This window comes from Ranitomeya imitator, chromosome 6 (assembly GCF_032444005.1).
Source record: "Ranitomeya imitator isolate aRanImi1 chromosome 6, aRanImi1.pri, whole genome shotgun sequence".
Classification (NCBI taxonomy): domain Eukaryota; kingdom Metazoa; phylum Chordata; class Amphibia; order Anura; family Dendrobatidae; genus Ranitomeya; species Ranitomeya imitator.
In genome coordinates this window covers 565,514,420-565,539,634 of record NC_091287.1, presented here as the reverse complement: position 1 = coordinate 565,539,634, position 25,215 = coordinate 565,514,420, and the positions used below count along the sequence as shown (strand labels likewise).

The 25,215-nt window shown below is 48.1% G+C and overlaps 1 protein-coding gene across 1 annotated transcript in view; it reads left to right on the top strand.

The window, feature by feature from the left end:
* The window catches only part of LOC138643211 (cytochrome P450 2C20-like), a 206,524-nt gene that overhangs the window by 109,331 nt on the left and 71,978 nt on the right, over positions 1 to 25,215 (top strand). The window contains exon 5 of the mRNA XM_069732058.1: positions 24,653 to 24,813. Coding sequence (XP_069588159.1) covers positions 24,653 to 24,813 — 161 coding nt within the window. The remainder of the gene's footprint in view (positions 1 to 24,652; positions 24,814 to 25,215) is intronic.

The following is a 25,215-nucleotide window of genomic DNA, read 5'->3' as shown; positions in this document are numbered from 1 at the left end:
TTTTCAAAATTTTCGCCAAATTTCCGTTTTTTTCACAAATAAACGCAAGTGCTATCAAAGAATTTTTACCACTATCATGAAGTACAATATGTCTCGAGAAAACGTTGTCAGAATTACTGGGATCCGTTGAAGCGTTCCAGAGTTATAACCTCATAAAGGGACAGTGGTCAGAATTGTAAAAATTGGCCCGGTCATTAACGTGCAAACCACCCTTGGGGGTAAAGGGGTTAAAGTCATATCGGGTGCCTGAGGCTCGGCGACAAGCCATATCCCAGGAGGTGGAAAATATGTTACAATTAGGGGTCATAGAAGAGTCGCAAAGTGACTGGGCCAGTCCAATAGTCCTAATACCTAAGCCTGATGGGACCCTAAGATTCTGTAATGACTTCAGAAAACTTAATGAAGTTTCAAAATTTGATGCTTACCCCGTGCCCCGGGTGGATGAATTGATAGAACGGTTTGGGCAGGCATGGTATTTTACAACCCTTGACCTTACAAAAGGGTATTGGCAGGTGCCCCTAACAAAGGCAGCTAAAGAAAAAATGGCTTTTGTAACACCCGAAGGGTTGTTTCAGTATAAGGTGTTACCTTTTGGTTTGCATGGTGCGCCGGCGACGTTCCAACGGCTAATGGATATTGTCCTCCGTCCCCATCGCCGTTATGCCTCAGCCTATCTGGATGATATTATTCTGTACAGTGCAGACTGGGAAAGTCACTTACCCAAGGTACAGGCGGTGATTGATTCCCTCCGACAAGCAGGGCTAACAGCCAATCTAAAGAAGTGTTCCATAGGGATGGAGGAAGCTCGGTACTTGGGTTATGTCATTGGGAGAGGGGTCCTTAAGCCACAAATAAACAAAGTGAAGGCAATACAGAACTGGCCCCGTCCCCTCACAACAAAGCAGGTAAAAGCCTTTTTATTTAGGCCTAGTGGGATATTACAGGCGATTTGTTCCCAACTTTGAAATGTTGTCCGTGCCTTTAACAGACGGTTTGAAAGGGAGGAAGTCTGTGATGGTCCAATGGAATGGTCAGTTAGAAGAGGCCTTTGTAAAGTTAAAATCAGTACTGTGTGGTACACCCGTTCTGATTACACCTGATTTCAAAAGAGAGTTCATCGTGCAAACCGATGCCTCTGAGATAGGTCTGGGTGCCGTGTTGTCTCAAGAAATTAACGGAGAAGAGCATCCCGTTAGTTTCCTGAGCCGGAAGCTTACCCCAGCCGAAAGCAGGTACAGTATTGTGGAGAGAGAGTGCCTGGCCATTAAATGGGCACTTGAGTCTCTTCGTTATTATTTGCTGGGGAGAAAAATTCGCTTGGTGACAGATCACTCCCCTCTTACATGGATGAGTCAAGCTAAGGAAAGAAATGCACGAGTCACCAGATGGTTTCTGTCCCTGCAAAATTTTAAATTTTCAGTAGAACATCGGGCCGGCAGACTACAGGGGAATGCAGATACGCTGTCCAGAGTCCACTGTATGTCATGTGTCCACCCCCATAGGGTTGAACAAAGGGGGGAGGTATGTGGTGCACTAAAAGGTGTAGTGCTGGATGGAAGATATGTTTCTCCCAGCAGGATAAGTTTTGGCCTGTTATTTCCCTAAGGTTGAGGACCTGCAGTGATGTCACGATCATGTGATCAGCCCATGTGATGGATACCTCACCTTTGGGGGTGGCTATAGACTATGTAATGGAGTTTCTTTTGTTTGGCACATGTTATTCTGGGGATGGAACTAGGTTGGAAGGAGATTGAACTGTTTTCTCTCCCACACATGTCACAAAGGTTGGTGACACGACTGTTGGCAGCCCTGGGAATGGCACCTGGCGGAAGCCGCTGACCTGGCAGCCGCTTAGTTAAGCCTGTCCCGTGTAAGGGTGAGTCTGAGACCAGTGGTTCTCCAAGCTGGAGTATGTTTGTTTTTTTCTCTTATTTTCTGTCTCGGACTGTTTAAAGTGACAATAAACCACTGAAGTTTGGACTGGAAGCCTGTGTGTTGCCTCATTACTGCGGCCCTGCCATTGCTCACCTGAGCTAATCCCTACAATATAGATATCATTGCATACATCAAGAGGGTCCATTCCATTACTGCCTGCTGCTGCTATCTATAGCATATATTGACTTTATATACCTAACGCCAGGTATACTTGGCTAGAAAAAAATTTTTGCCTGGTTAATAGAGATTATTTTATTCCAAAGCAATCCAGAGACCTTTTTTTCTCCATTTGCGTTTTGACACTGCACAATACAGCCAGATCCCGCAATTTTAAAGGGGTCACAAAAATCACTTATGAGTGCGCAGAAAAATCTTTTATTTTTTTGTGGTATGGTAGAGTAGAATTTTAGTGTCTTACACAATTTCTTGACACCATTTTGCTGAACCCCCCCCCCCCAAAAAAAAAAAAAAGAATACATACAGGCCACATATTTTACAGTTTGGTATATCTGTGACACGCCTCATACATTCGTGTGCTAAAAATGTTAGCATTTTAGGCCTAAATTCCATTTTTTCGCTGTCTGTGTTAGGGCTAGCGGAACGCACCAAATAATTAGAGAGATGGAATAAGGTGCGTTCACAGCCCGGGGTCCACCGTGCAGAGATGGAACCTGCTGCTGAGTAATGACGGACTATATGGCAGTACAATGTGGCTATGCAGCGCCCCAGGGTCCTGGTCGTTGCAGTAATGTCATTTTCCTCTAGGGGGAGTGATGTTACGTTTGTAGGCAATGAAGGAGAACTCTTTGTCAGGTAACGCAGTGCATGCAACATGTTCACACTCCAGACCAGGAGGGGGAGCTCTAAGCCTGTTTAAGGTGAACTCCCCTATAAGAACATCCTGATCTGGAGGGAAAGGGGTCAGTTCCTGTCAGGAAGATAGAGGGAAAGGAAGCAGAGGAGCCGTGTGGCCTGAAGTGCTACAGCTCCTGGGAAGAGACACGGAAAGAGAACTGTATTATAGAGAGGGTGAAGAAGTCATAGCAAAGGAATGGATATCATTATTATTATTATTTATTATTATAGCGCCATTTATTCCATGGCGCTTTACATGTGAGGAGGGGTATACATAATAAAACAAGTACAATAATCTTGAACAATACAAGTCACTGACTGGTACAGGAGGAGAGGACCCTGCCCGCGAGGGCTCACAATCTACAAGGGATGGGTGAGGATACAGGAGGAGAGAGGACCCTGCCCGCGAGGGCTCACAATCTACAAGGGATGGGTGAGGATACAGGAGGAGGGAGGACCCTGCCCGCGAGGGCTCACAATCTACAAGGGATGGGTGAGGATACAGGAGGAGAGAAGACCCTGCCCGCGAGGGCTCACAATCTACAAGGGATGGGTGAGGATACAGGAGGAGAGAGGACCCTGCCCGCGAGGGCTCACAATCTACAAGGGATGGGTGAGGATACAGGAGGAGAGGACCCTGCCCGCGAGGGCTCACAATCTACAAGGGATGGGTGAGAATACAGTAGGTAGGGTAGAGATGGTCAGGCAGCGGTTTGGTCGATCGGTGGTTACTGCAGGTTGTAGGCTTGTCGGAAGAGGTGGGTCTTCAGGTTCTTTTTGAAGGTTTCGATGGTAGGTGAGAGTCTGATATGTTGGGGTAGAGGGTTCCAGAGTAGGTGGGATGCACGAGAGAAATCTTGTATACGATTGTGGGAAGAGGAGATAAGAGGGGAGTAGAGAAGGAGATCTTGTGAGGATCGGAGGTTGCGTGCAGGAGAGTAGCGGGAGACGAAGTCACAGATGTATGGAGGAGACAGGTTGTGGATGGCTTTGTATGTCATGGTTAGGATTTTGTACTGGAGTCTCTGGGTGATGGGGAGCCAGTGAAGGGATTGACAGAGGGGAGAAGCCGGGCAATAGCGGGGGGACAGGTGGATTAGTCGGGCAGCAGAGTTTAGAATAGATTGGAGGGGTGCAAGAGTGTTAGAGGGAAGGCCACAGAGCAGGAGGTTACAGTAGTCGAGGTGGGAGATGATGAGGGCATGGACTAGGGTTTTTGCAGATTCCTGGTTTAGGAATGTACGGATCCGTGAAATATTTTTGAGTTGGAGGTGGCAGGAAGTGGAAAGGGTTTGGATATGTGGTTTGAAGGAGAGATTAGTGTCAAGGATTACCCCGAGGCAGCGGGTTTGTGAGACTGGGGAGAGTGGGCAGCCGTTTACTTTAATGGATAGGTTTGTTGGGGAGGTCGTGTGAGTTGGGGGACAGATGATGAATTCTGTTTTGTCCATGTTAAGTTTTAGAAATCTAGTGGAGAAGAAGGATGAAATAGCGGACAGACAGTGAGGGATTCTGGTTAGTAGGGAGGTGATATCTGGTCTAGAGATGTAGATCTGTGTGTCGTCAGAATAGAGATGATAATGAAAGCCGCGAGATTCTATGAGCTGTCCCAGGCCAAAGGTGTAAATGGAGAAGAGCAGGGGTCCTCGAACCGAACCTTGCGGGACTCCGACAGATAGGGGGCGAGGTGAGGAGGTGGTGTGTGAGTGGGAGACGCTGAATGTACGGTCAGTTAGGTATGACGAGATCCAGGATAGGGCCAAGTCTGTGATGCCAAGGGATTGAGAGGGTCTGAAGCAGCAGGGAATGGTCCACTGTGTCAAAGGCAGAGGACAGATCCAGGAGGAGGAGGATAGAGTAGTGTTGCTTCCTCTTGGCAGTTAATAGGTCATTGGTGACCTTAGTTAGGGCAGTTTCAGTGGAGTGGTGTGACCGGAAGCCTGATTGTAAGCGGTCGAAGAAGGAGCAGGAAGATAGATGGGAGGACAGTTCAATATAGGCATGTTGTTCCAGTAGTTTTGAGGCAAAGGGGAGAAGTGATATAGGGCGATAGCTAGATACAGAGGATGGGTCAAGAGAGGGCTTTTTGAGGATAGGTGTGATGGAGGCATGTTTAAAGCTTGAGGGGAAAACACCAGTTGTTAGTGATAGGTTGAAGAGATGGGTTAGGGTTGGGATGAAGACTGTGGTGAGGTTTGGGATGAAGTGGGATGGGAGTGGGTCAGGTGCACAGGTGGTGAGATGCGATCTTGAGAGTAGAGTGGAGAGTCCGTCTTCTGTAATGGTGGAGAAGTTGGTTTTGGAGGTGGAGGGCTGGGTAGTTGGGAGGAAGGGTTCTGGGGGTTGTTTACTAAAACTGTCTCTGATGTTCTCAATCTTCTGCTTGAAAAATGAGGCAAAGTCTTCAGCTGAGATGAGTGGGGAGGGAGGGGGTGCTGAGGGGTGGAGGAGAGAATTGAAGGTGTTGAATAACTGTTTGGGGTTGTGAGACAGGGAGGATATGAGAGATGAGAAGTAGGTTTGTTTTGCTGTGGCGAGTGTGGTTTTGAAAGTAGTGAGGGACTGTTTGAATGCGATGAAGTGCTCGTTGAAGTGGGATCTTTTCCATCTGCGCTCAGCAGCCCTGGAAGCTCGCCTCAGTTCTTTGGTCAGGCTGGTGTGGCAGGGCTGTCTGTTGATTTTGCGAGCTTTGGTATGTGTGAGAGGGGCAACAGATTCCAAAGCTGCAGCTATTGTGGTGTTATATAGAGCGGCAGCATCATCCGCATTGTGTAGGGAGCTTATGTCTGTGAGAGGGAGGAGGGATTCAGAGAGTGAGTGAAGATCAAGGTGTTTAAGATTTCTGCGAGGGTGTGAAAGTTTGTGGGGTGGGGATTGTAGACAAGGAGTGGAGAGGGAAGAGAATGTGAGTAGGTTGTAGCCAGGAAGAGGTGGGTGAAGATGGGGAGCAGAGGTGGGTGAAGATGAGGTCCAGTGTGTGACCATCTTTGTGGGTGGCTGTAGAAGACCATTGAGCAAGGCCAAAGGAGGAAGTGAGGGATAGAAGTTTAGTGGCAGCTGAGAGGGAAGTGTCAATGGGGATGTTGAAGTCGCCCATGATGACAGTGGGACTGTCAGCGGCGAGGAAATGGAGTAGCCAGGTGGTGAAGTGGTCAAAGAAGGTGGTGGCTGGCCCTGGGGGACGGTAGATGACAGCCAGTTGGAGGTTGGAGGGGGAGTAGATGCGCACAGAGTGCACCTCAAAGGAAGGGAGGGTAACAGAGGGCGGAAGTGGGATTGGGGTGAAGGAGCAGTTATCTGACAGGAGAAAACCAACTCCTCCACCATGCTTGCTGCTGGGGCGGGGTGTGTGAGAGAGGTGGAAGCCACCATAGGAAAGTGCACCAGGAGAGGCTGAGTCAGAGGGGGTGAGCCAGGTTTCAGTGATGCCGAGGAGGGAGAGTTTGTTATTGATAAAGAGGTCATGGATAAATGTCAGTTTATTGCAGACAGAGCGTGCGTTCCATAGTGCTCCAGATAGGGAAATTGGGGGAGTGGGGGCTGGATGAATGGGTATGAGGTTACTGTGGTTGTGAGGACGTGTAGAGGATCGTGGCAGGGGATTAGAAATGAGTGTGGGGATGTGATGGGGAGGGCCAGGATTTGAGGATATGTCGCCAGCAATGAGGAGCAGCAGACTGAGCGTTAGAAGGTGGGAGCGGGGTAGGTCATGATGTGGCCGTGTGTGTCTGGAGAGAAAGGATTATATGTGGAGGAATAGTTCTGTGGAGGAGGTGAGGTGGCTGGGGAGGATGGAGGAAGAAATGACTAGTTCCTTACTGGGTGGAGGGATTACAGGAGATAGGAAGAAATAAAGTAGTATGGAGGTGAATGTGAAAAGAAACCGAAACATTATAGTGGTTTTCTATTCCTTTACCTTCCAGTCATTTCCAGTGGAATTCTAGTCTAATTCATAGCAATTAAAAATCTGCAATTTAAAAGATGCAATTTCTAAGATGGTCAGACACGTCTGGTCAGACTCATGGCTTTGAATTTATGTGCACCTAAGGGCTCACAGCTGAGAGAGGAGGGATGTGGGCGTGTGTGTCCAGAGCACATGTTCAAGCAAGGTCATAAAGAGGGGGTGGGGTAGATGGCCACTCAGGTATGCAAGGAAGACGCAAGAGGCGTGTAGTACATGTGGATAGAAAATAATAGGTAAGCAAAGCATACCAGGTGGGAATTATATGCACTTCATATAGACAGACAAAGCAGGAAAGCTGAGTGGAGCATACCAGGTGGGAATTATATGCACTTCATATAGACAGACAAAGCAGGAAAGCTGAGTGGAACATACCAGGTGGGAATTATATGCACGTCATATAGACAGACAAAGCAGGAAAGCTGAGGAGTTCTGCCCTACACAGGCTGCCTCCTTCTGAGCCGCAGGATCCCGGTAGCCGGAATACTGAGGGAGTAACGACATTTATGCATTGCTCCAGAGACCGGCAGGACAGCTAATTCCAGATTACCTGTTCGCCCCACACCCAGGAGGCACGGTGGCACCCCCTTAGAGGTGCATGCTAGAGTCCCTATAAACTGCCTCAAGCCACCAGTCATATGGTTTTGTCCTATCCATCTGGGGGACAAAGGGAGACACAACATCTATAACATCTACAACAGTTGTGAGGACCTTATGAGATGCTTAGAAGTAAGGTACTTCAACACCGCAGGGCTAGAGGAAGGCTACTGATTTCTATTTGGACAAGGGGACCCTGGATTTGCCTCCAAACCGGCCAGACTCTGCCTGTCCTGTGGTCTAGTGCCCTGGACTGTGGATGCTGAAGCCTTCAGTAAAAGGTAAAGAGATTGCAACCTTGTGTCCTCGTTCTTCACTGTGCCTCTCACCATCCACCAACTACACACCGGGAAGCCCTGGGGATACACTTCACATGTGGGAAGGTATACCATCTAGCTGCCATAACATCACCCACCCCAGCGGACCCTTTAGCAGCGTCGGTCACCCTGACCAAATACCACAGGTGGCGTCACGAACAATCCCTTTAAAGACCTTTCCCTTTTAACACAGACGTCCCAGGGCCACGGGCCGGGTCAGCCACCGTGGCATCCCCCCGTGAACCGAAGGACCAGGTACTGAGTACGCCACTGCCCACGGAGGCGCTCCAGATACACACACGGGTTAACTTTACCCTGTGTGAAGGAAGTGAACCCTGTTGCATCACAGGGCCGCGGTACCGCACCAAGAGCGCAAGCGAGGAGTCTCAGAACTCTGTTCCAAGACACAGGATTAGAGTTTGTCTAGACCTCTTGCGCTCAATACCGCAACTGGGGTGTCAGAGTAACTGCAAAAATAACTTAAATGCACAAGAGTGCGTGCAGTGCCATTCTGGCGGACGCCACTAACCACCCAGACTTGGGATAGGAAAGCGCTCTAATAGCGCACGGCGCCGCACTGGCGGTCACAGCAATTAGACGCTGATTCGTGTGTTTATTGCTGATAGCTCAGCCGGGCGCTAGATAGCAGACATCCACCTTACGCGAGCAGTCAAACACAAGGGAGGAGATGATTAATGAACGACTTTCACTCATCAACACACACACGATTTCAAGAGTACACTAGCGCATGGCCGAGCGGCCATGCAAACCTTTTCCAGTGACAGTGCTACAAGACCTTCCAGATGGACCAATAGGAGCCGCAACACGACCTGAGCATGTGACCCCTGACCTCCAATGGGAGGTCGTCCTATGGGCATGCTCAGTATGGGAAAAGTAGGACTTAGTCCCAGAAAGACCTGCTCACTACTGATCATTGTTGGCTACAAAGACAGAGCCTGGAAGGGCAGCAGTAACCAGTTGTCCAGTATCAGCCTGAGCTAGATGCTGGGACCAACGTCTCTGCTGAGCAGGCTCCACTGTGGCTGGAGAAGAATGGGAGACCGCAGCGCAGATGGTTTGAAATTTTCCCTGTGCGGAGGTGGAAACTTGACACCCAACAGTCTATTACTCTAGTTATATACAGCACTATTTTGCATAAAAAAAATAAAAAATACAGGTCACATATTTGGCAGTGTAGTATCTCCTTGATAGGCCTCATACAGTATATATGTGTGCTCCAAGTTTGAGCATTTTAGGCTGGTATTCCAGTGTTTTTCCTGTCTGTTACTCTAGTTATATACAGCACTATTTTACATTTAAAAAAAATAAAAAATATAAGCCACATATTTGGCAGTGTGATACAGTTATATGAAAAAGTTTGGGCACCCCTATTAATCTTAAGCTTAATGTTTTATAAAAAATTGTTTTTTTTGCAACAGCTATTTCAGTTTCATATATCTAATAACTGTAATAACACAGTAATGTTTCTGCCTTGAAATGAGGTTTATTGTACTAACAGAAAATGAGCAATCTGCATTTACTGTATAACCATCCCTGACAGGCCTCATCTACCTGTGCTAAAAATTTGGCTGTTTTAGACCTACATATTCTATTGTTTTTGCTGTCTGTTACCCTACCAATTTGTTACCAATTTGATAACCAAAAAAAATATTTTTAACTACAGTCCAGATAGTTTAAAGTATGGTTTTTCCGCACACGTATCACATACAAGTTCACTTCCAATTCAGCTATTTGTAGTGAACATGTAAAATATTCTAGTCCATTTACAATGGGCAAGGCGTGTATCAAGGGACAGGGAAGTAGACGTGATGGTGATTCTGCATGCCGAGGCCGAGACCGTGGGCAAGCTGAAATTGGGCCACCAAAAACACCCACATCTTCTCGTTGGACCTTAGTGTCCGAAGTCCTAGGGGACCGCAGCAAGACAGCACTATTGAAGCCAGAGCAGATGGAAAAGATTGTTCATTGGATTGTGGATAATACTTCCAGTTACTTGGCCACCACCACCACCATCCTGTCTTCAACATAGTCAAGTCCTATTAGCCGTGAATTTGAACCGCATATTACTCACCCTGATCCTCCTTCCTCCCACCATCCTGAACACCTTGAGACAACTGATCGCACACTTGGACACTCCGAAGAGCTGTTCACTTTTCCATTTATAGATTCGGGCCTCTTGCCTGGTCCACTTGAAGCGGGGCAAGACGAGATTCCATGTAGTGATGACCAAATATTTGAGCAGCCATGGTCACAAGAGGTGGACGATGATGAGACACAATTGCCAGAAAGTCAGGAGGAGGACTAAGGTGAGGAAGTGGAAGATGAGGTGGTAGATGATATAGTAACTGATCCAACCTGGCAGGAGGACATGCAGAGCGAGGACACTGGCACACAGGGGGAGAGAAGCGTAGCACTCATTCAGGTATGATGAAGCAGTGTGGTGGCTGCAGACAGAAGGCGGGCAACCGTTCCCCGTAACACCAACATGACGGAAGTTGCCAGCCCAACTGTTAGATCTTCCCGAGTCTGGTTATTTTTTAAAGACTCTACCGATAACCCCAAACAGACCATTTGCAACACCTGTCATGCCAGCATCAGCAGGGGTAACAAAACTACCAGCCTGACCACCAGCATGATCAGGCACATGGCAGCTAAGCACCCAACTTTGTGAGCCCCACCCCAGGATCCGGAATCAGTGTCTGCGGGTGACACTGCTTCTTCCACTGTTATGCGTGAAAGCCAAGCACATCCACATTCTTGTCCCAGCGCAGCCTTCAGTTGTCCATACCCCAGTCATTGGAACGGAAGTGGAAATACGCAGCCAACGTCCCACAGGCCACAGTACTAAATTCACACAAACCTCATCTGCTTGCGCTGGAAATGTTGCCTTTTTGGCTTGTGGATACGGGATCTTTCCGTAACCTGATGGTGGCGGCCATCCCAAGGTTACAGCCAGTCAATTTTTTGGAATGGGTGTCTATGATCCCCATAAAAAGTTTTTTTTAAAATGTACCTCCCACATGTGGGGCAAAATGCCAGAATCAATAAATGAAATGTAAAAGAGCTCCTTGGAGTGTCCAAGTGAGGAATCACCTGTTTCTTGGGACTCGCCATGATGTGAGGAAGAAAAATCAGAGTGAGAATTATGTGGACCAGACTCTAGTGAGACTGGACCATGTAAAAGACAGGGTGGTGCTTTGAAACATACTGTAAGCATTATCTGCAATGCAACCGACCACCTGTTTGCACTGTGTTGTTCCGTGCCATCATGCAAAGTGGGACAGGAAGCTCGTTCTCGAGAATGACCATGTTTGTTGTGTTCCCACCTGCAAACTGTATGGTATTATTTTTAAAAGTTAAATTTGTAGCCCTGAAAATTAATTTAGTGTGAGGGCTGTCTGATGGTCCTCCAAAATTTAGGCCTCCTGTTGGCCTTCCAAAATGTATGACTGAGGCACTCAAAAAATTTGGAGCAAGGGCTCTATGATAATCCTGTTTACATGGTGTAGGAATAGTACCCTGAATAGTGGCCTTAAATCCGAGATTCCTTGTTGACCACAGAAGTCCCACTCCTTCTAGATGAAAATGTTTTCTGATGCCCTATTCTACTTGTTTTCCAGGGTGTATTGGAATTCCGCCTAATTTTTGGAAGCCCTTGACATAGTGCATATGCTTTACCAGTCTAGGAGTCACATTACAATCCAAATGGGGAACAAAAATGTTTTCTGAGGCCTCCTCTGTGTGTATTCCAGGGTGTGTTGCAATCCCTCCTTTCAATTTTTGATAGGCCTTGCACTTACTACATACGCTACACCAGTGTCATACCGTTCTCTCTGTATCTGGTTTTCGGCGTGACAATGCATGTCTTTGCTTTAACCCTTTGCTCCTTTCCCCCAATTGAGCTGGGGTACTGTAGGCTATTACCTGTGAGGAGCCTGCTTAGTTCCCTGCTCTGCTGCGTAGCCATACATGGGTGGTTAGGTCTTTGCTCTGCTGCATAACCATCCGCCTGTGCGGTCCCTGGTTGCCACTGTGGAAGCTGTCCGTGGGTTGCGAGGTAATTTGCAGCTGGCGCATGACATTCCATGTGTGTTTGGACGTGCAGTCGCTGCCAGGTGCCCTGAGCCTCAGTTCCTGCACTGATTGCACTGTAATGGTTTGTTTGTGCTAAGGGCGTGCGTGGCCACACCTCCCCTGCTTTTATCAGGGTTAGTGTGTGTACTTGAAATACTGTCCCCAGCCAATTGCTGAGGAGCAGCTCCTATATAAAGTTCCCCTGCTCTATGGGTGGGGCTGGAGCTACTCACAAAGCTCCTGAACTTTGCTATGTGTGTTTTGTGTTCCTGCTCCTCTCCTGTCTATATTTTGGTACCAAAGTCCTTGCCTTGATTCCTGTTATGTCCTGTTCTGGCGCCTTTCCTGGAGGCGGTATATCCAGGCCTGAATCCTTGATCGGGACCTGTCCTGTACCTGACCTTGTCTGAACTGTGCCTGTTGTGTTATGTTACTGGAATCCCTCTGCATCTGGAGTCTCGCACCCAGTGACTTTGAGTCTCTTGTAACCTGTGTTTCTGCTGAGCATCTACTACTCTGTGCTCTGAATACCATGTGGCGCTAGCTCCTGACAGGCCCAGCAATCCTGCAGTTCTTGCACCATCCTGATTGAGTTCCTTCCTTTGTCCCATGCCCGGAGCCTGACGGTCATAGCTAGGAACCATGATGATTGCTGCCTGGTCCTGTGCCACGCCTCAGTCCCGGATGTCCAGCCTGTGTCCTGATGTCCTGCTTGTGTCCTGATGTCCAGCCTGTGTCCTGATATCCTGATGTCCAGCGTGTGTCCTGATATCCAGCCTGTGTCCTGATGTCCAGCCTGTATCCTGATGTCTTGATGTGTTGCCTGCGTCCTGATGACCTTGTGTAGCGTCCCCAGACACAGGGCCACAAGTCACTCAGTACCGGTCCTTTCTACTCAGTTCTGCGGTTGTCACGGTGGCTGGACCCGGTCGTGACCCTGCTAAGGGGCGTCCAATGAAGGTGGTAGTACAGTCTGTCAGGGGTTCGTGACGCCACCTGTGGTGTTCGGTCAGGGTGACCGACGCTGCTGTGGGGTCCGCTGGGGTGATGGAATGGCAGCTGGATGGTGTACCTTCTCACAGGTGAAGTATATCCCCAGGGCTTCCCAGTAAGGTGGGTGGTGATGGTGTGAGGTGCAGGCAATAACGAGGACACAAGGTTGCAGTCTCTTTATCTTTTTACTGAAGGCTTCAATATACTCAGTCCAGAGCACGTTCAACCGGGCTATCAGAGACCGGCCGGTCCGATGGGCACATCCAGAGTTTCCCTCGCAGATGGAAATCGTTGCTTACCAATAGCACCTGTGTGTTGTAGTCCTACCCTGCTGAACATTCGGAATAGTCCTCACAACTGCTGTTCGCGTTCGTTCGTTTTCTACAGCTTTCTCTCTCTCTCGTTCTTTGGTTCCAGATGTTGCTAGTTTCTAATGTCCCTCAGGTATATTTTGGCTAGGACGCCACCCGTTTGACGGGAAGGCTTGGAGGTCTTCGGGGACCCTGGAGACGCCCCTCTCCCAATGTTGCCCCCTATGTCTTCGTAGGTGTAGAAGGTAGACAGCCAACCTATAATCAACTGTCCAGCGGAATTTGAAGTAAGGCCTGTAGTCAGTTACTCCTACGGTGATCCGGCCACCGACTACGCGCCTCAGTAAGATGTTGCCTTTCTTTCTCGGCACAACTCTTACTGGCTCTCCTTTGTGCTGATCTCGTTTACACTGTTCCACAGTATTCTTCCCTTCTTGTCTCTCTCTTAGGATACCGCCGCAAGGTGTGCAGGCGCGGTTCCGTTACGTTCTCTTCTGTTCGCTATGCACCTGCCAGGTTCCCACGCCTGACAGGGACCCCCTGTGCCTTCTCCCTGCAACACCCCATGCCACGGGATGTTGCCTGGTTCCAACCCAGTCAGCTTCTAACTAACTTCCTCCCCAGCCCCTAGTTTTACCAGTGTGAGGAGTGGCCCAATAAATAAAGCCTTTTTCTCCCCCTAGTGGCCAGAGTGTGAAGTGTAATGTGCTCTGGTGATACCTGGTCAGGAGAACTCTTTAGTGCCATCGGACGTACCGCTATTCTCCTTAGTGCCATACTGCAACGACCAGGTCTCTGTGGCGCTGCACTCCCCCCCGGTTAAATCCAGTACTCCTGGACTGGAAAGAAGAACAACAATATAATACAGTGCAAGACATACAAAAAATTTTGAATGCTAAGAACAAGTAATTGGAAAAGGTGCTTCCCTTTATGGGAGGTGAGGAAGCTTGAACGTTGCAAACAATAACAAGATTAAATAGTTTTAAATAACATTTATATTATAAATAACCTTTAGTACCCAGCCGGGTATCCTACTAAGTGCAAATTTCTAAACAATTAAATAACTCTTCCTTTAAGGGCGTGTTCACTGAGCCCACTAAAGGCCTACCATAAAATGCTACATAACTTGTTTCTTTCCATTCTAACTTCCCCAATGCGGGACCGCCTAGCTCCTTGGCTGGGCCTACTGTCATTGTACCAACCATCTTTCTACGTTTCTCAGGAGGACTCTCTCTCTAACCCCTACGGGTTCACTTCCAGGCTTTCCTGTCCTCAATCTTTATTAACATTATTAACTATCTAAGTTCTTCAACATCATTAACATTTCAATCCTTTATGAAAACAATCATCAAACATTCCCTTTAAGAGGGACCCAAGCCTCTGGTGTAGACTCTCTTTCAGCAGCAAGTTCACAATCAGCAAGTCCTTCTGCATCATGTCTTCGCAAAGTCTTCTTCGACTTATAAAACCAGTAGGGAGCACCTTTAAGAAGGTGCAAACTATTTACAAGGAGTTCTGAATCATTCACCGTCCATGATCCGACAGTCTTTAAAACAATGATGAACAGTAGAAAAAACAATAGAAAACAATAGGGATCCCGGGTAAACGAAGGGATCCCTGGGAGTTAACCCTAGACGGGTTGGAGGTAGCAGCAGGAAATAATGAACTATTTACAAATCGGTTCTTCGAGGTTTATTTCTATAGTAGGTTGCAAGGTATCCATCGGTAGGGGGCTCTTCCCGGCCGCGGGAGTCCCGGTTCCGGGTTCTCGCCTATTGCAGTGTCATTGTCGGAGTTTCGTCGCTCGGGTGCGGCCAGGTCACCCGGTGTATGAATCCGAATGTCGGCTTGGGTTGCAAGTTCTGCAGCGGTGATGATGCATACTGTGGTGACAGGGGTGGGATTCGTCAAATCTGGGTTAGTCGTAGTCAGGACTGCAGGTGGCACCACTACCGGTTCCCATCGGTGCACGTTCCGGGCGCACCACCCCTGCGCGCTCCGATAGCGGGTGTACGTCACCTGATCCCCTTGATACAGCAGCTGATTATCCCATCTATCGCGGCGTGGGGTCTTCACGTTGCAGCTAGTAAAGAAGACTTCCGTCGGTAGTCCCGGTTCCTGTATATAGCCCCAACCTCGCTTCGGGTGGAAGACTACCACAGTTCCTCGCTTTACCGGACTTCCTTTACTGCGTCCTGTCCTTGGTTCTGGTACTTTCGGTGGGTCGCTTTGTTCTGTCTCTTGTCGGTCTTTCCAGTGTAAAATCAGGCATTGTTTATACTGTTCCAGGTGAGCACAGCGATGCTAGTACCCTCCTGTCTGGTTCCGTCACGCCCTATCCTTGGGTTATCCCATTGGAAAATCACCCCTTCGGAGCTTACGCACAGTGGTATCCCCATAGTGGTTGGTAGCGGAGGCACCAGCTTCTCCATGGTGCCGGGGGCTACAGCCACCAGTAAAGGGGCAGGGAGTCGGTCACCGTCAGGATGGGGAGCTGTCGCGGGAACCGGATCGGTCATGAGGGCAGGGGCGTTTTCCGTACCTCCGTCTGCCATGGTTCCACCGATGCCGATCGGTTCCATTGATAAGGCCACTGGAGTCGGCGGCGGCTCGCACTGTGGTTCCCCCGACGCGGCCCTCGGCGGCGGCTCTGACCTCCATAGTTTCGCATCGACCGGCTCCGCACTTGGAGTCAGCTGACTCGGCTCCTCCGCATGCGTCTCCAAGAAATCTGGGTCCTCCTCCGGCTGACGGGGACAGACCAGGGTCACTTCTCCGCCGCTCGGGTACTCTTTGTTCGTCATCCCCTCTCCGGGATCGGCAATGGCACTCCCACGCGGCTCCTCCATTTCCTGGGGGTCGAGCTCCTTCTTGTCTTGGTTCCCGCCGTTGCGAATCAGGGGGCGGTTCTCCTCTGCTTCGGGGCAGATCGTCCTCCCGCAACAGCAATCGGAGGGGGCAGTCAGCACTTCTGGCGCCACTTTGATAGTCTCCTCCCATGGCACGCCCTCCTTCTTCTCCTGCGCTCCTCGTGGTGCGGCAATGGCGGCTGTTTTGGTGGGAATCTTGTGTCAATAGCAATGCACAGTCCTTACAGTAAATCACAATTCCAACACGTCTCAATCACAGTTCCAAGGCACACATGACCCAATTCTTCAGGCTTAAGTACGATCCTATCGAAAAAGGAGAAGAAGGAGCTATGCTAGGTATATAGTATAAAATCCAAAGTTTATTGAAAACAGTTTCATAACATCTATAAAAACGTTTAAGTACACGTACAAAAGACAATACACCAAGGTGAACCAGATCCGCCAAAGAACCCAAAATGCCTAGATTATAATAACTAGTAATAAAGTGCAGAGTGTCATCATATAGGTAAGTGTGCCCACCAACAGAACGCCCTATATAGGTTTAGCCCCCAGTGGGGCAGTGAACATAGTCTGGAGGGTGGGAAAACGCTTACCAGAGGCAGGGGATGGAGGATCATAAGTTGGATGTGTACAGACGCCCCCCGACGCGCGTTTCGCGTCCCTATAAGACCGCTTTTTCAAGGGAGTGCCAATACATCCGTCTGCAGGACCTTTTAAAGGTCAAGAGGTAAATCACATGTTCCATATGGCCCAATCCAGATGGTTACACAGCGGCGCACGCGCACCGCAGACTTCAGGTCCTGGCAGTGCGGTGAAGTGTCGCGCGCTACTGCGCACGCGCGGGGAACACAGGGAATCCCCAGGCGTGCGAGCAGGGCAAGTGACGCGACGCCGCATACCAGAGATCCTGGGCCGCGGCACGCGTGCGCACAACCACTGGATCACCAATGGATACTGTGAAAGCAGCTGCGTACGATACAGGTATCAGTTGCGACAACAGAGAGGTGCGCAGCTCATTAACAATACACGAGGGACACAGTGGAGGCACAAGAACAGTTTCTTAACACTGGCGATTTAACAGCAGAGAAAAATAATAAATAATTAAATCACAAATAGTGCAACAGTCCGGACTTCAGTCACATATAGCATTCTTTTCTCTGCGGTTTGTGTAAATGTCCTCTTTGTTGCCCTCGGATGTAACGGTTCAGATTATGTATCGTGCAGCACAACGACATCAGCATCTTAATAAGAAGTAATAAGGGTCCATGGATTCATTGGTCCTGCTGTCGAATAATAGGCATAATAATGAAAAGATAAAATTAGTGTACAATAAAAATAATAAAATCAAAGAACACCCGACTTAAAAAAGTAGGAAACCAATAGGAACAAATATTTCAAACAGAATATACAAAGACATATCATATTCAGGACCCTATAAATGAGGAGAAGGATAACGATTCATTAAGACCCCTCGGGGTCAAAGTATCAAGCATGGTGGTCCACTTTGCTTCAACCTGTGCTAACACTTTTTTGTAGTCCCCCCCCCTCTAATACCGAGGTGGATAGCATCTATCCCCCTTACTTTAAATGATCCAGGATCACTATTGTGGAATTGCCTGAAATGGCGGGGAACAGTTTTGAGAAGAGTCACATCGGTCGCCGTCTTGGCTGCGCAAATGTCCCGCTCATGCTCACGTACCCTTATTCTGAGCTCTCTTGACGTTAATCCCACGTATATTTTGGAGCACCCGCACGTAGCATAGTAGATTACGTTAGTGCTACTGCAGGAAATCCGATGTCTAATGTCAAAGATTTTACTTCCATCAGAGCTACAGAAAGTAGAGCAGCGCAGGACATTTGCGCAGGCAAGACAGCGACCGCATGGTATAGATCCCAATGTTGGACCCCTAGAGCCAAAGGGGTGGTTCATGGTGGGCACATAGTGACTGCTGACCAGAAGGTCCTTCAGATTTTTGGACCTTCTAGCAGTCATAAGGGGATAATCCCCCAATCCAGTTCCCAGGGTGGGCTCGGTATGCAAAATAGACCAATGTTTTGAAAGGATCTGCCGCATATCCTCCTATTCATGATTGAAGGTTGATATAAATCGAATAGGACCATTGCCAGTAGTGTTTGGTCGAGCTCTGGCACCCCTAAGGAGATCGACGCGTGGAGTCGCCCGCGCTCTGCGGTAACCATACTTAATACACCGGTTCGAATAACCACGTGCCTCAAATCTGGATTTAAGATCCGAGGCCTGTGCCTCGAATTTGGCATCTGACGAACATATCCGCCTCATCCGGAGGAACTGTCCGACCGGGACGGCCCTGATGGTGGATGCAATGTGAGCTGAAGACGCATGAATCAAAGAATTCACAGATGTTGGTTTACGATATACATCTGTTTGAATAGACCTGTTTTTATCTAATTCAAAGCTGACATCCAAGAAGTTAACCTTCTTGACGTCATAACTATAGGTCAGAAATATGTTACGAGAATTCCGATTCAACGTCTCCATAAAGTCCCCGAGCTGCCGCACCGTCCCGTCCCACAAGAAAAAAATATCATCAATATATCTGTGCCAGCACAGCACATGGGAAGCGGCCTGCGGGCCCTCGTCGCCAAAAATCGATCTCTCCCAGGAGCCCAGCAAGAGATTTGCGTACGAGGGCGCACAGGCCACGCCCATGGCCGTGCCACGCTTCTGTAGATAGAACTGATCTTTGTAAACAAAAAAATTATGAGTCAGGACATAGTGCAGCAGCTCGAGGATAAACTCACAAAGCGGGCCGTCACGGTCGGAGGCCTCCAGAAAGAGGCGGACCGCGTCAATGCCATGTTGGTGATCTATGCAGGTGTACAGGCTCTCCACGTCGGGTATCATGATCCACAAAAATGCCATCGACCCTACCCAGGGCGTCCGTTGTGTCCCGTACATACGATGGTAATGTCTCCACAAGGGGTTTTAAATAAAAGTCAATAAATTGGCATATGGGGTTACAGAGTCCCCCAATGCCTGACACAATAGGACGCCCTGGGGGGTCGAGGGCATTCCTGTGGATTTTAGGAAGCAGGTAGAATGTTGGTATCTTAGCATATTTCACTGTCAGACCCTCCACTACCTGTTTAGTGATAATCTCTTTGTCCAGAGCCCGAACCAAAATGCACTGGAGACCGAGAGAGAAAGAGGCCAGAGAATTATAGGATAGTTTGGAGTACGTATTGAGGTCCCTAAGTTGTCTAAGGGCCTCACGTTCGTATTTCTCTTGAGGCCAGATCACAATGTTCCCCCCCTTGTCTGCTGGTTTAAAAATGACACCAGGCAAGGACTGTAATTGAGACAAAGCTACACGTTCACTCTGTGTCAGATTATCGTAACGTCTTCTAGTTGACAGTTTTTTAAAGTCCTCACTGACACATCTGGTAAAAACTTCAATTGCTGGGCTTAAAGACAAGGGGGGGAACCTTGTAGATCTGGGCAAAGATGACGGAGGAAATCTGTTAGTTTGTAGACCAACCTGTTCGTCCAAAAGATCCTCCAAATTCTGGAGAGTCTCTCTCTCGGTCTCACTCATGGGCTCACATAGGTCCTTTTTATGATGTAGTTTCTTCAACAAAAGTTTACGGGAGAATAAGTGCAGATCCTTTATCGCTGTAAAAAAATTAAATGAGTTAGTAGGAGAAAAAGATAATCCTTTAGACAAAAGTTTAAGCTGAACGTTAGTGAGTTGGTAAGAAGACAAATTAACTACCTGTAGCCCACCCTGGGAGTCGGATGGTGCCCCACCACCAGTCTTAGATTTGGTGGCCTGTCTTGTGGTCCTTTTAAAATTTGATGCACCACCTGAAGCACCACTCTGTTTAACATTCTTAGAGGTCACTTCCTCTTCCCCCGAAAAGTTAGATCTAATAGATGTTGAGCGTGACCTGGAGTATGACGCATTTCTAAAATAGGATCTTGAACGCTCATTACTATTGCGCCATCTATATACTCTTGAGAGCCTCTTGTCTTCCACATCCCTCTGGAACTTCTTACTCTTAGTAGCTTGGATCTCATTAGCCCATTTTTGAGAGAGGGAGTCCATCTCCTCATTAAACTTTTTAAGAGCGTCGGTCGTCATATCCCTCCTCAGGATAACCTGTAGCTCCTCTATCTCGACCTCAAGAGAAACTAGGGATCCCTGGTTCATGTTTTTCAACAGTTCCAGGAAGCCCCTCGAGCATGTGTTGGTCAAAGTTTCCCATTTATTCTTAAATGTCACATCTTCAATGGGAAATGAGGGGAAGACCTGTACTCTTAGACCTCGTGGTATCAGGTCCTTTTGTAAATATTTTTCCAGGAACGCATTATTCCACCAAATACGTGTCCTTTTTCTCAAAAGATCCTTAAATTTATTAATAGTGTCTTGTATGTTCCTATCGGGTCCCACAGAACACCCTTCGGTATCGTCTTGCACAGTATCATTAATAAGGGCCCGCCAAGTCTGGTCGCGAGCACGAAAGTCCATATTAGGACAGAGGCTAGCTGTGAAAAACACAGAAATAATTAGTAACCACAAAGACCTCTCTGACATATTGCTGTCAGGAACAATGGCTATAGTTAGCCCATTAGACAGAAAACAAGGAGGATATACCCGCTCAATATATCATATCGAAAAAGGAGAAGAAGGAGCTATGCTAGGTATATAGTATAAAATCCAAAGTTTATTGAAAACAGTTTCATAACATCTATAAAAACGTTTAAGTACACGTACAAAAGACAATACACCAAGGTGAACCAGATCCGCCAAAGAACCCAAAATGCCTAGATTATAATAACAACTAGTAATAAAGTGCAGAGTGTCATCATATAGGCAAGTGTGCCCACCAACAGAACGCCCTATATAGGTTTAGCCCCCAGTGGTTCACCTTGGTGTATTGTCTTTTGTACGTGTACTTAAACATTTTTATAGATGTTATGAAACTGTTTTCAATAAACTTTGGATTTTATACTATATACCTGGCATAGCTCCTTCTTCTCCTTTTTCGATATGATATATTGAGCGGGTATATCCTCCTTGTTTTCTGTCTAATGGGCTAACTATAGCCATTGTTCCTGACAGCAATATGTCAGAGAGGTCTTTGTGGTTATTAAGTACGATCCTGTTCGTGACGCCAAGTTGGAGCGCCCCCAGACACAGGGCCACAGGTCACTCGGTACCGGTCCTTTCTACTCGGTTCTGCGGTTGTCACGGTGGCTGGACCCGGTCGTGACCCTGCTAAGGGGCGTCCAATGAAGGTGGTAGTACAGTCTGTCAGGGGTTCGTGACGCCACCTGTGGTGTTCGGTCAGGGTGACCGACGCTGCTGTGGGGTCCGCTGGGGTGATGGAATGGCAGCTGGATGGTATACCTTCCCACAGGTGAAGTATATCCCCAGGGCTTCCCAGTAAGGTGGGTGGTGATGGTGTGAGGTGCAGTCAATAATGAGGACACAAGGTTGCAGTTTCTTTACCTCTTTACTGAAGACCTCAGGATCCGCAATCCAGAGCACGGTTAACAGGGCTCTCTGAGACCGGCCGGTCCGATGGGCACATCCAGAGTTTCCCTCTCAGATGGAAATCGTTGCCTACCAATAGCGCCTGTGTGTTGTAGTCCTACCCTGCTGAGCATTCGGAATAGTCCTCACAACTGCTGTTCTCGTTCGTTCGTTTTCTACAGCTTTCTCTCTCTCTCGTTCTTTGGTTCCAGATGTTGCTAATTTCTAACGTCCCCCAGGTATATTTTGGCTAGGACGCCACCCGTTTGACGGGAAGGCTTGGAGGTCTTCCGGGACCCTAGAGACGCCCCTCTCCCAATGTTGCCCCCTATGTCTTTGTAGGTGTAGAAGGTAGACAGCCAACCTATAATCAACTGTAACTGTCAGTTACTCCTACGGTGATCCGGCCACCGACTACGCGCCTCAGTAAGATGTTGCCTTCCTCTCTCGGAACGACTCTTACTGGCTCTCCTTTGTGCTGATCTCGTTTACACTGTTCCACAGTATTCTTCCCTTCTTGTCTCTCTCTTAGGATACCACCGCAAGGTGTGCAGGCGCGGTTCCGTTACATTCTCTTCTGTTCGCTAGGCACCTGCCAGGTTCCCACGCCTGACAGGGACCCCCCTGTGTCTTCTCCCTGCAACACCCCCTGCCACGGGATGTTGCCTGGTTCCAACCCAGTCAGCTTCTGACTAACTTCCTCCCCAGCCCCTAGTTTTACCAGTGTGAGGAGTGGCCCAATAAATAAAGCCTTTTTCTCCCCCTAGTGGCCGGAGTGTGAAGTGTAATGTGTTCTGGTGATACCTTGTCAGGAGAACTCTTTAGTGCCATCGGACGTACCGCTACTCTCCTTAGTGCCATACTGCAACGACCAGGTCTCTGGGGCGCTGCACTTGTGTACCCTGATGTCCTGCCTGTGTCATGATGTCCCGCCTTTGTATGCCTCGGTGATCCGTTGGTGTTTTGGGGTCCACTGGGTGGTACCCTTCTGAGAGGTGTGGAATCAGGAGCCTAGCATAGTCACGTTTGGTTTATGTACTGTGTGAATTTAGTAAACTTTACTTTCTCTATACCTGAAATTGTGCCGTATAATCAAGTCCTAGGTGTCTCTTTCCTTGTCCACATGCTCAGCTGCCACAGAACCCCAGTCTGTGCGCTCCCCTAGTTCGGGTAGGCCCGGGTCCCCCTCTGTGGTATAAAGGGTCTGTGTTGTGTCCCTGGGGGACGCGCACCCCACACCTTCATGGGCAGTTGGCATGGGGGCGTTTGTGGGCTAGGCCGCATCAGCGGCTGCAGCTTACCATGACAACCAGTTTAAGAGTCCAACTCCTTACAAATGAGAAAAAAAATCAGAAATCGCATGCACACATTTCCTTATTCCTTTTCTTTCCTGACTTAAATTGAAAACTATTGCATTTCTGAAAAAAGGAGCATGTCAACTCTTTCAGTGTTTTTGCAGCATTATCTCACCATTGAAACCAATGAAGAAGTGCAAAAACGCCATGTCTGAACATAAAATAAAGGGTGGAAGAGGTGATTTTTCACTTTTTTTTATTTTCACTTACATACAAGTGATTATAAAAGAAAGAACACTTTTTCCTGTAAAATCCACTTTATTTTTGGTTTTGTATGTTTTATTGTCAGTCTTTAAAGTGGAGTATGCTGACATTGTTAGGCTGGCTTCACACTTGCGTTTCGTTGCGCTGCGGATGGCAGCGTACTTCCTCCTTGCTTCCTCCATGAAGAACGGCCTACTGCCACCTGCGTCCTGCGTTTCCCTGCGTACCTGAACCTATCTTTAATATTGGGTACGCAGGTACATGTGTTGTATGCGGATGTGTCCACATGCGGCGATTTGAGGTGTGTGGCGATCACACCGTAACGTAAAATTTTGTGTTCCCGTGCGATCGCTGCACACCTCAAATCGCCGCATGCGTACACATCCGCATATAAAGCATGTCCCTGTGTACCCAATACTAAAGATAGGTACATGTGATGCATGCGGCAGTAGGCGGAGCCTGGGCGGAGCTTCACTGAGGACGCAAGGAGGAAGTACGATGCCATCCGCAGCGCAACGAAACGCAAGTGTGAAGCCAGCCTAACCAGCAGCAACCCAGGGGTCAGAGATGCATCCAGGCATCTTCACCAGGCTGATCCCATCCCATTTGAGTGCGGTTTCCACCCATTTCAGCGATTTTCGAGTCCCTCAGACATCCTGGGAGGGTGTGCCGGAAAAAAGCCAGAATTTCCCCATGGCTTACATTATACTCATTACACAAGTCAAGCACCCGATCAGTAGGACGTGCTCAATTCGAGCAATGAGCACCGGAGCATCTTAGTGCTCAATCACTACTGCCTGCCACTATCTGCCCTGCTTAGACTTCACTATTATTTATTAGACTCCATGGTGTTCGTAGTAGGAAGCTGAACAGAGTTCATGTTCCTGCTTGTTTCCTGCACTGATCATAGGGGCGCATTCCACAGATGTGTAACTGATGAATGTGACACGAACATTGTACTGGGAATTGATCACAGACATTGCAGTCGTACTGAATAAACTCTGAGCTTCACCTGAGCCATCCTTATACGCAGGCTGTAGGGAGCTCCACCAGAGTCTGGCTGCACCTAAAATTTTGGGTGACACTCATTACTGGGTAGTGACACTTTTAGACTCACGCTACAAGGAGAACTTTCAATCTGTTCTTCCAGAGGCAGAGAGGTGTACTAAAATGGTGCATTACCAGAGGGCCATTGTTGCAGAATTAGTAAAAACATTCCCATCTCTAAACGCTGGTGGCAGACATAACAATTCGTTGGACAACCAAGGAGTAAAGGCGAGAGAGACACAACTCCAATCCAGCACAGGCAGGGGAACACTGGCAAAGTTCTGGGACAGTTTTTTCAGACCCTCCCATCGCCCTGGCCCTGAGGCGCGGGGTAATGTCACAAGGACTGGAATGTTTTCTAAGATGCTGAGGGAGTACCTTGCTGACTGTACCAACATCCTACAGTGACTCTTGGATTTTGGCAGTCCACCAATACCCCTGTGGGTCCTCGGCATCTACTCCCTGCCACTGTCTGCCCTGCTTAGACATTAGTACACCAAGTTGCATCAGCCTCTTAGTATGGACATTTCAGAGAACGAGAATATTAGGATGCTAAGCGATGGCCACTTCATGATGTTCTTGCTTTCTGTCCACAGGAAAACCCTTTGACCCAACATTGTTCATGGGCAGCGCTGTAGGAAACATCATCAGTACTGTGCTGTTTGGGGAGCAGTTTGATTACAAGGACGAGAAGCTGCAAGATCTTCTTATATCCACGTCCAGATATGTTGCAGGGTTCTCTTCTCTGCTAAACACGGTGATCTATGGTTATATTATTTGGCGATTTTTTTCTTCAGAGTTCCAGACTGTTCTATAGATTTATGATAGAATTTCACTCTAAGATGTCATTACTCTTTGCCATGTATGTCAGAATTTGATTTAGAGATGAGTGGGTGGATCTGCAAAGGGATTTTTTTTTAATTTGCAGGTCCCTGCAAATTCAAACACTTTGTAATTCGATTCTTGAGGATAAAAAAAAAAGGCCCTGCTTCATTTCACACATTGCTGAAAACTCAGAAACCAGGACAATCACATCAGGGGAAGCCAAGTGGGATTACACATACACCCATCATACCATGCAGTTATCATAACACATACAGTGCCTTTCGAAAGTATTCGGCCCCCTGGAACTTTTCAACCTTTTCCCACATATCATGCT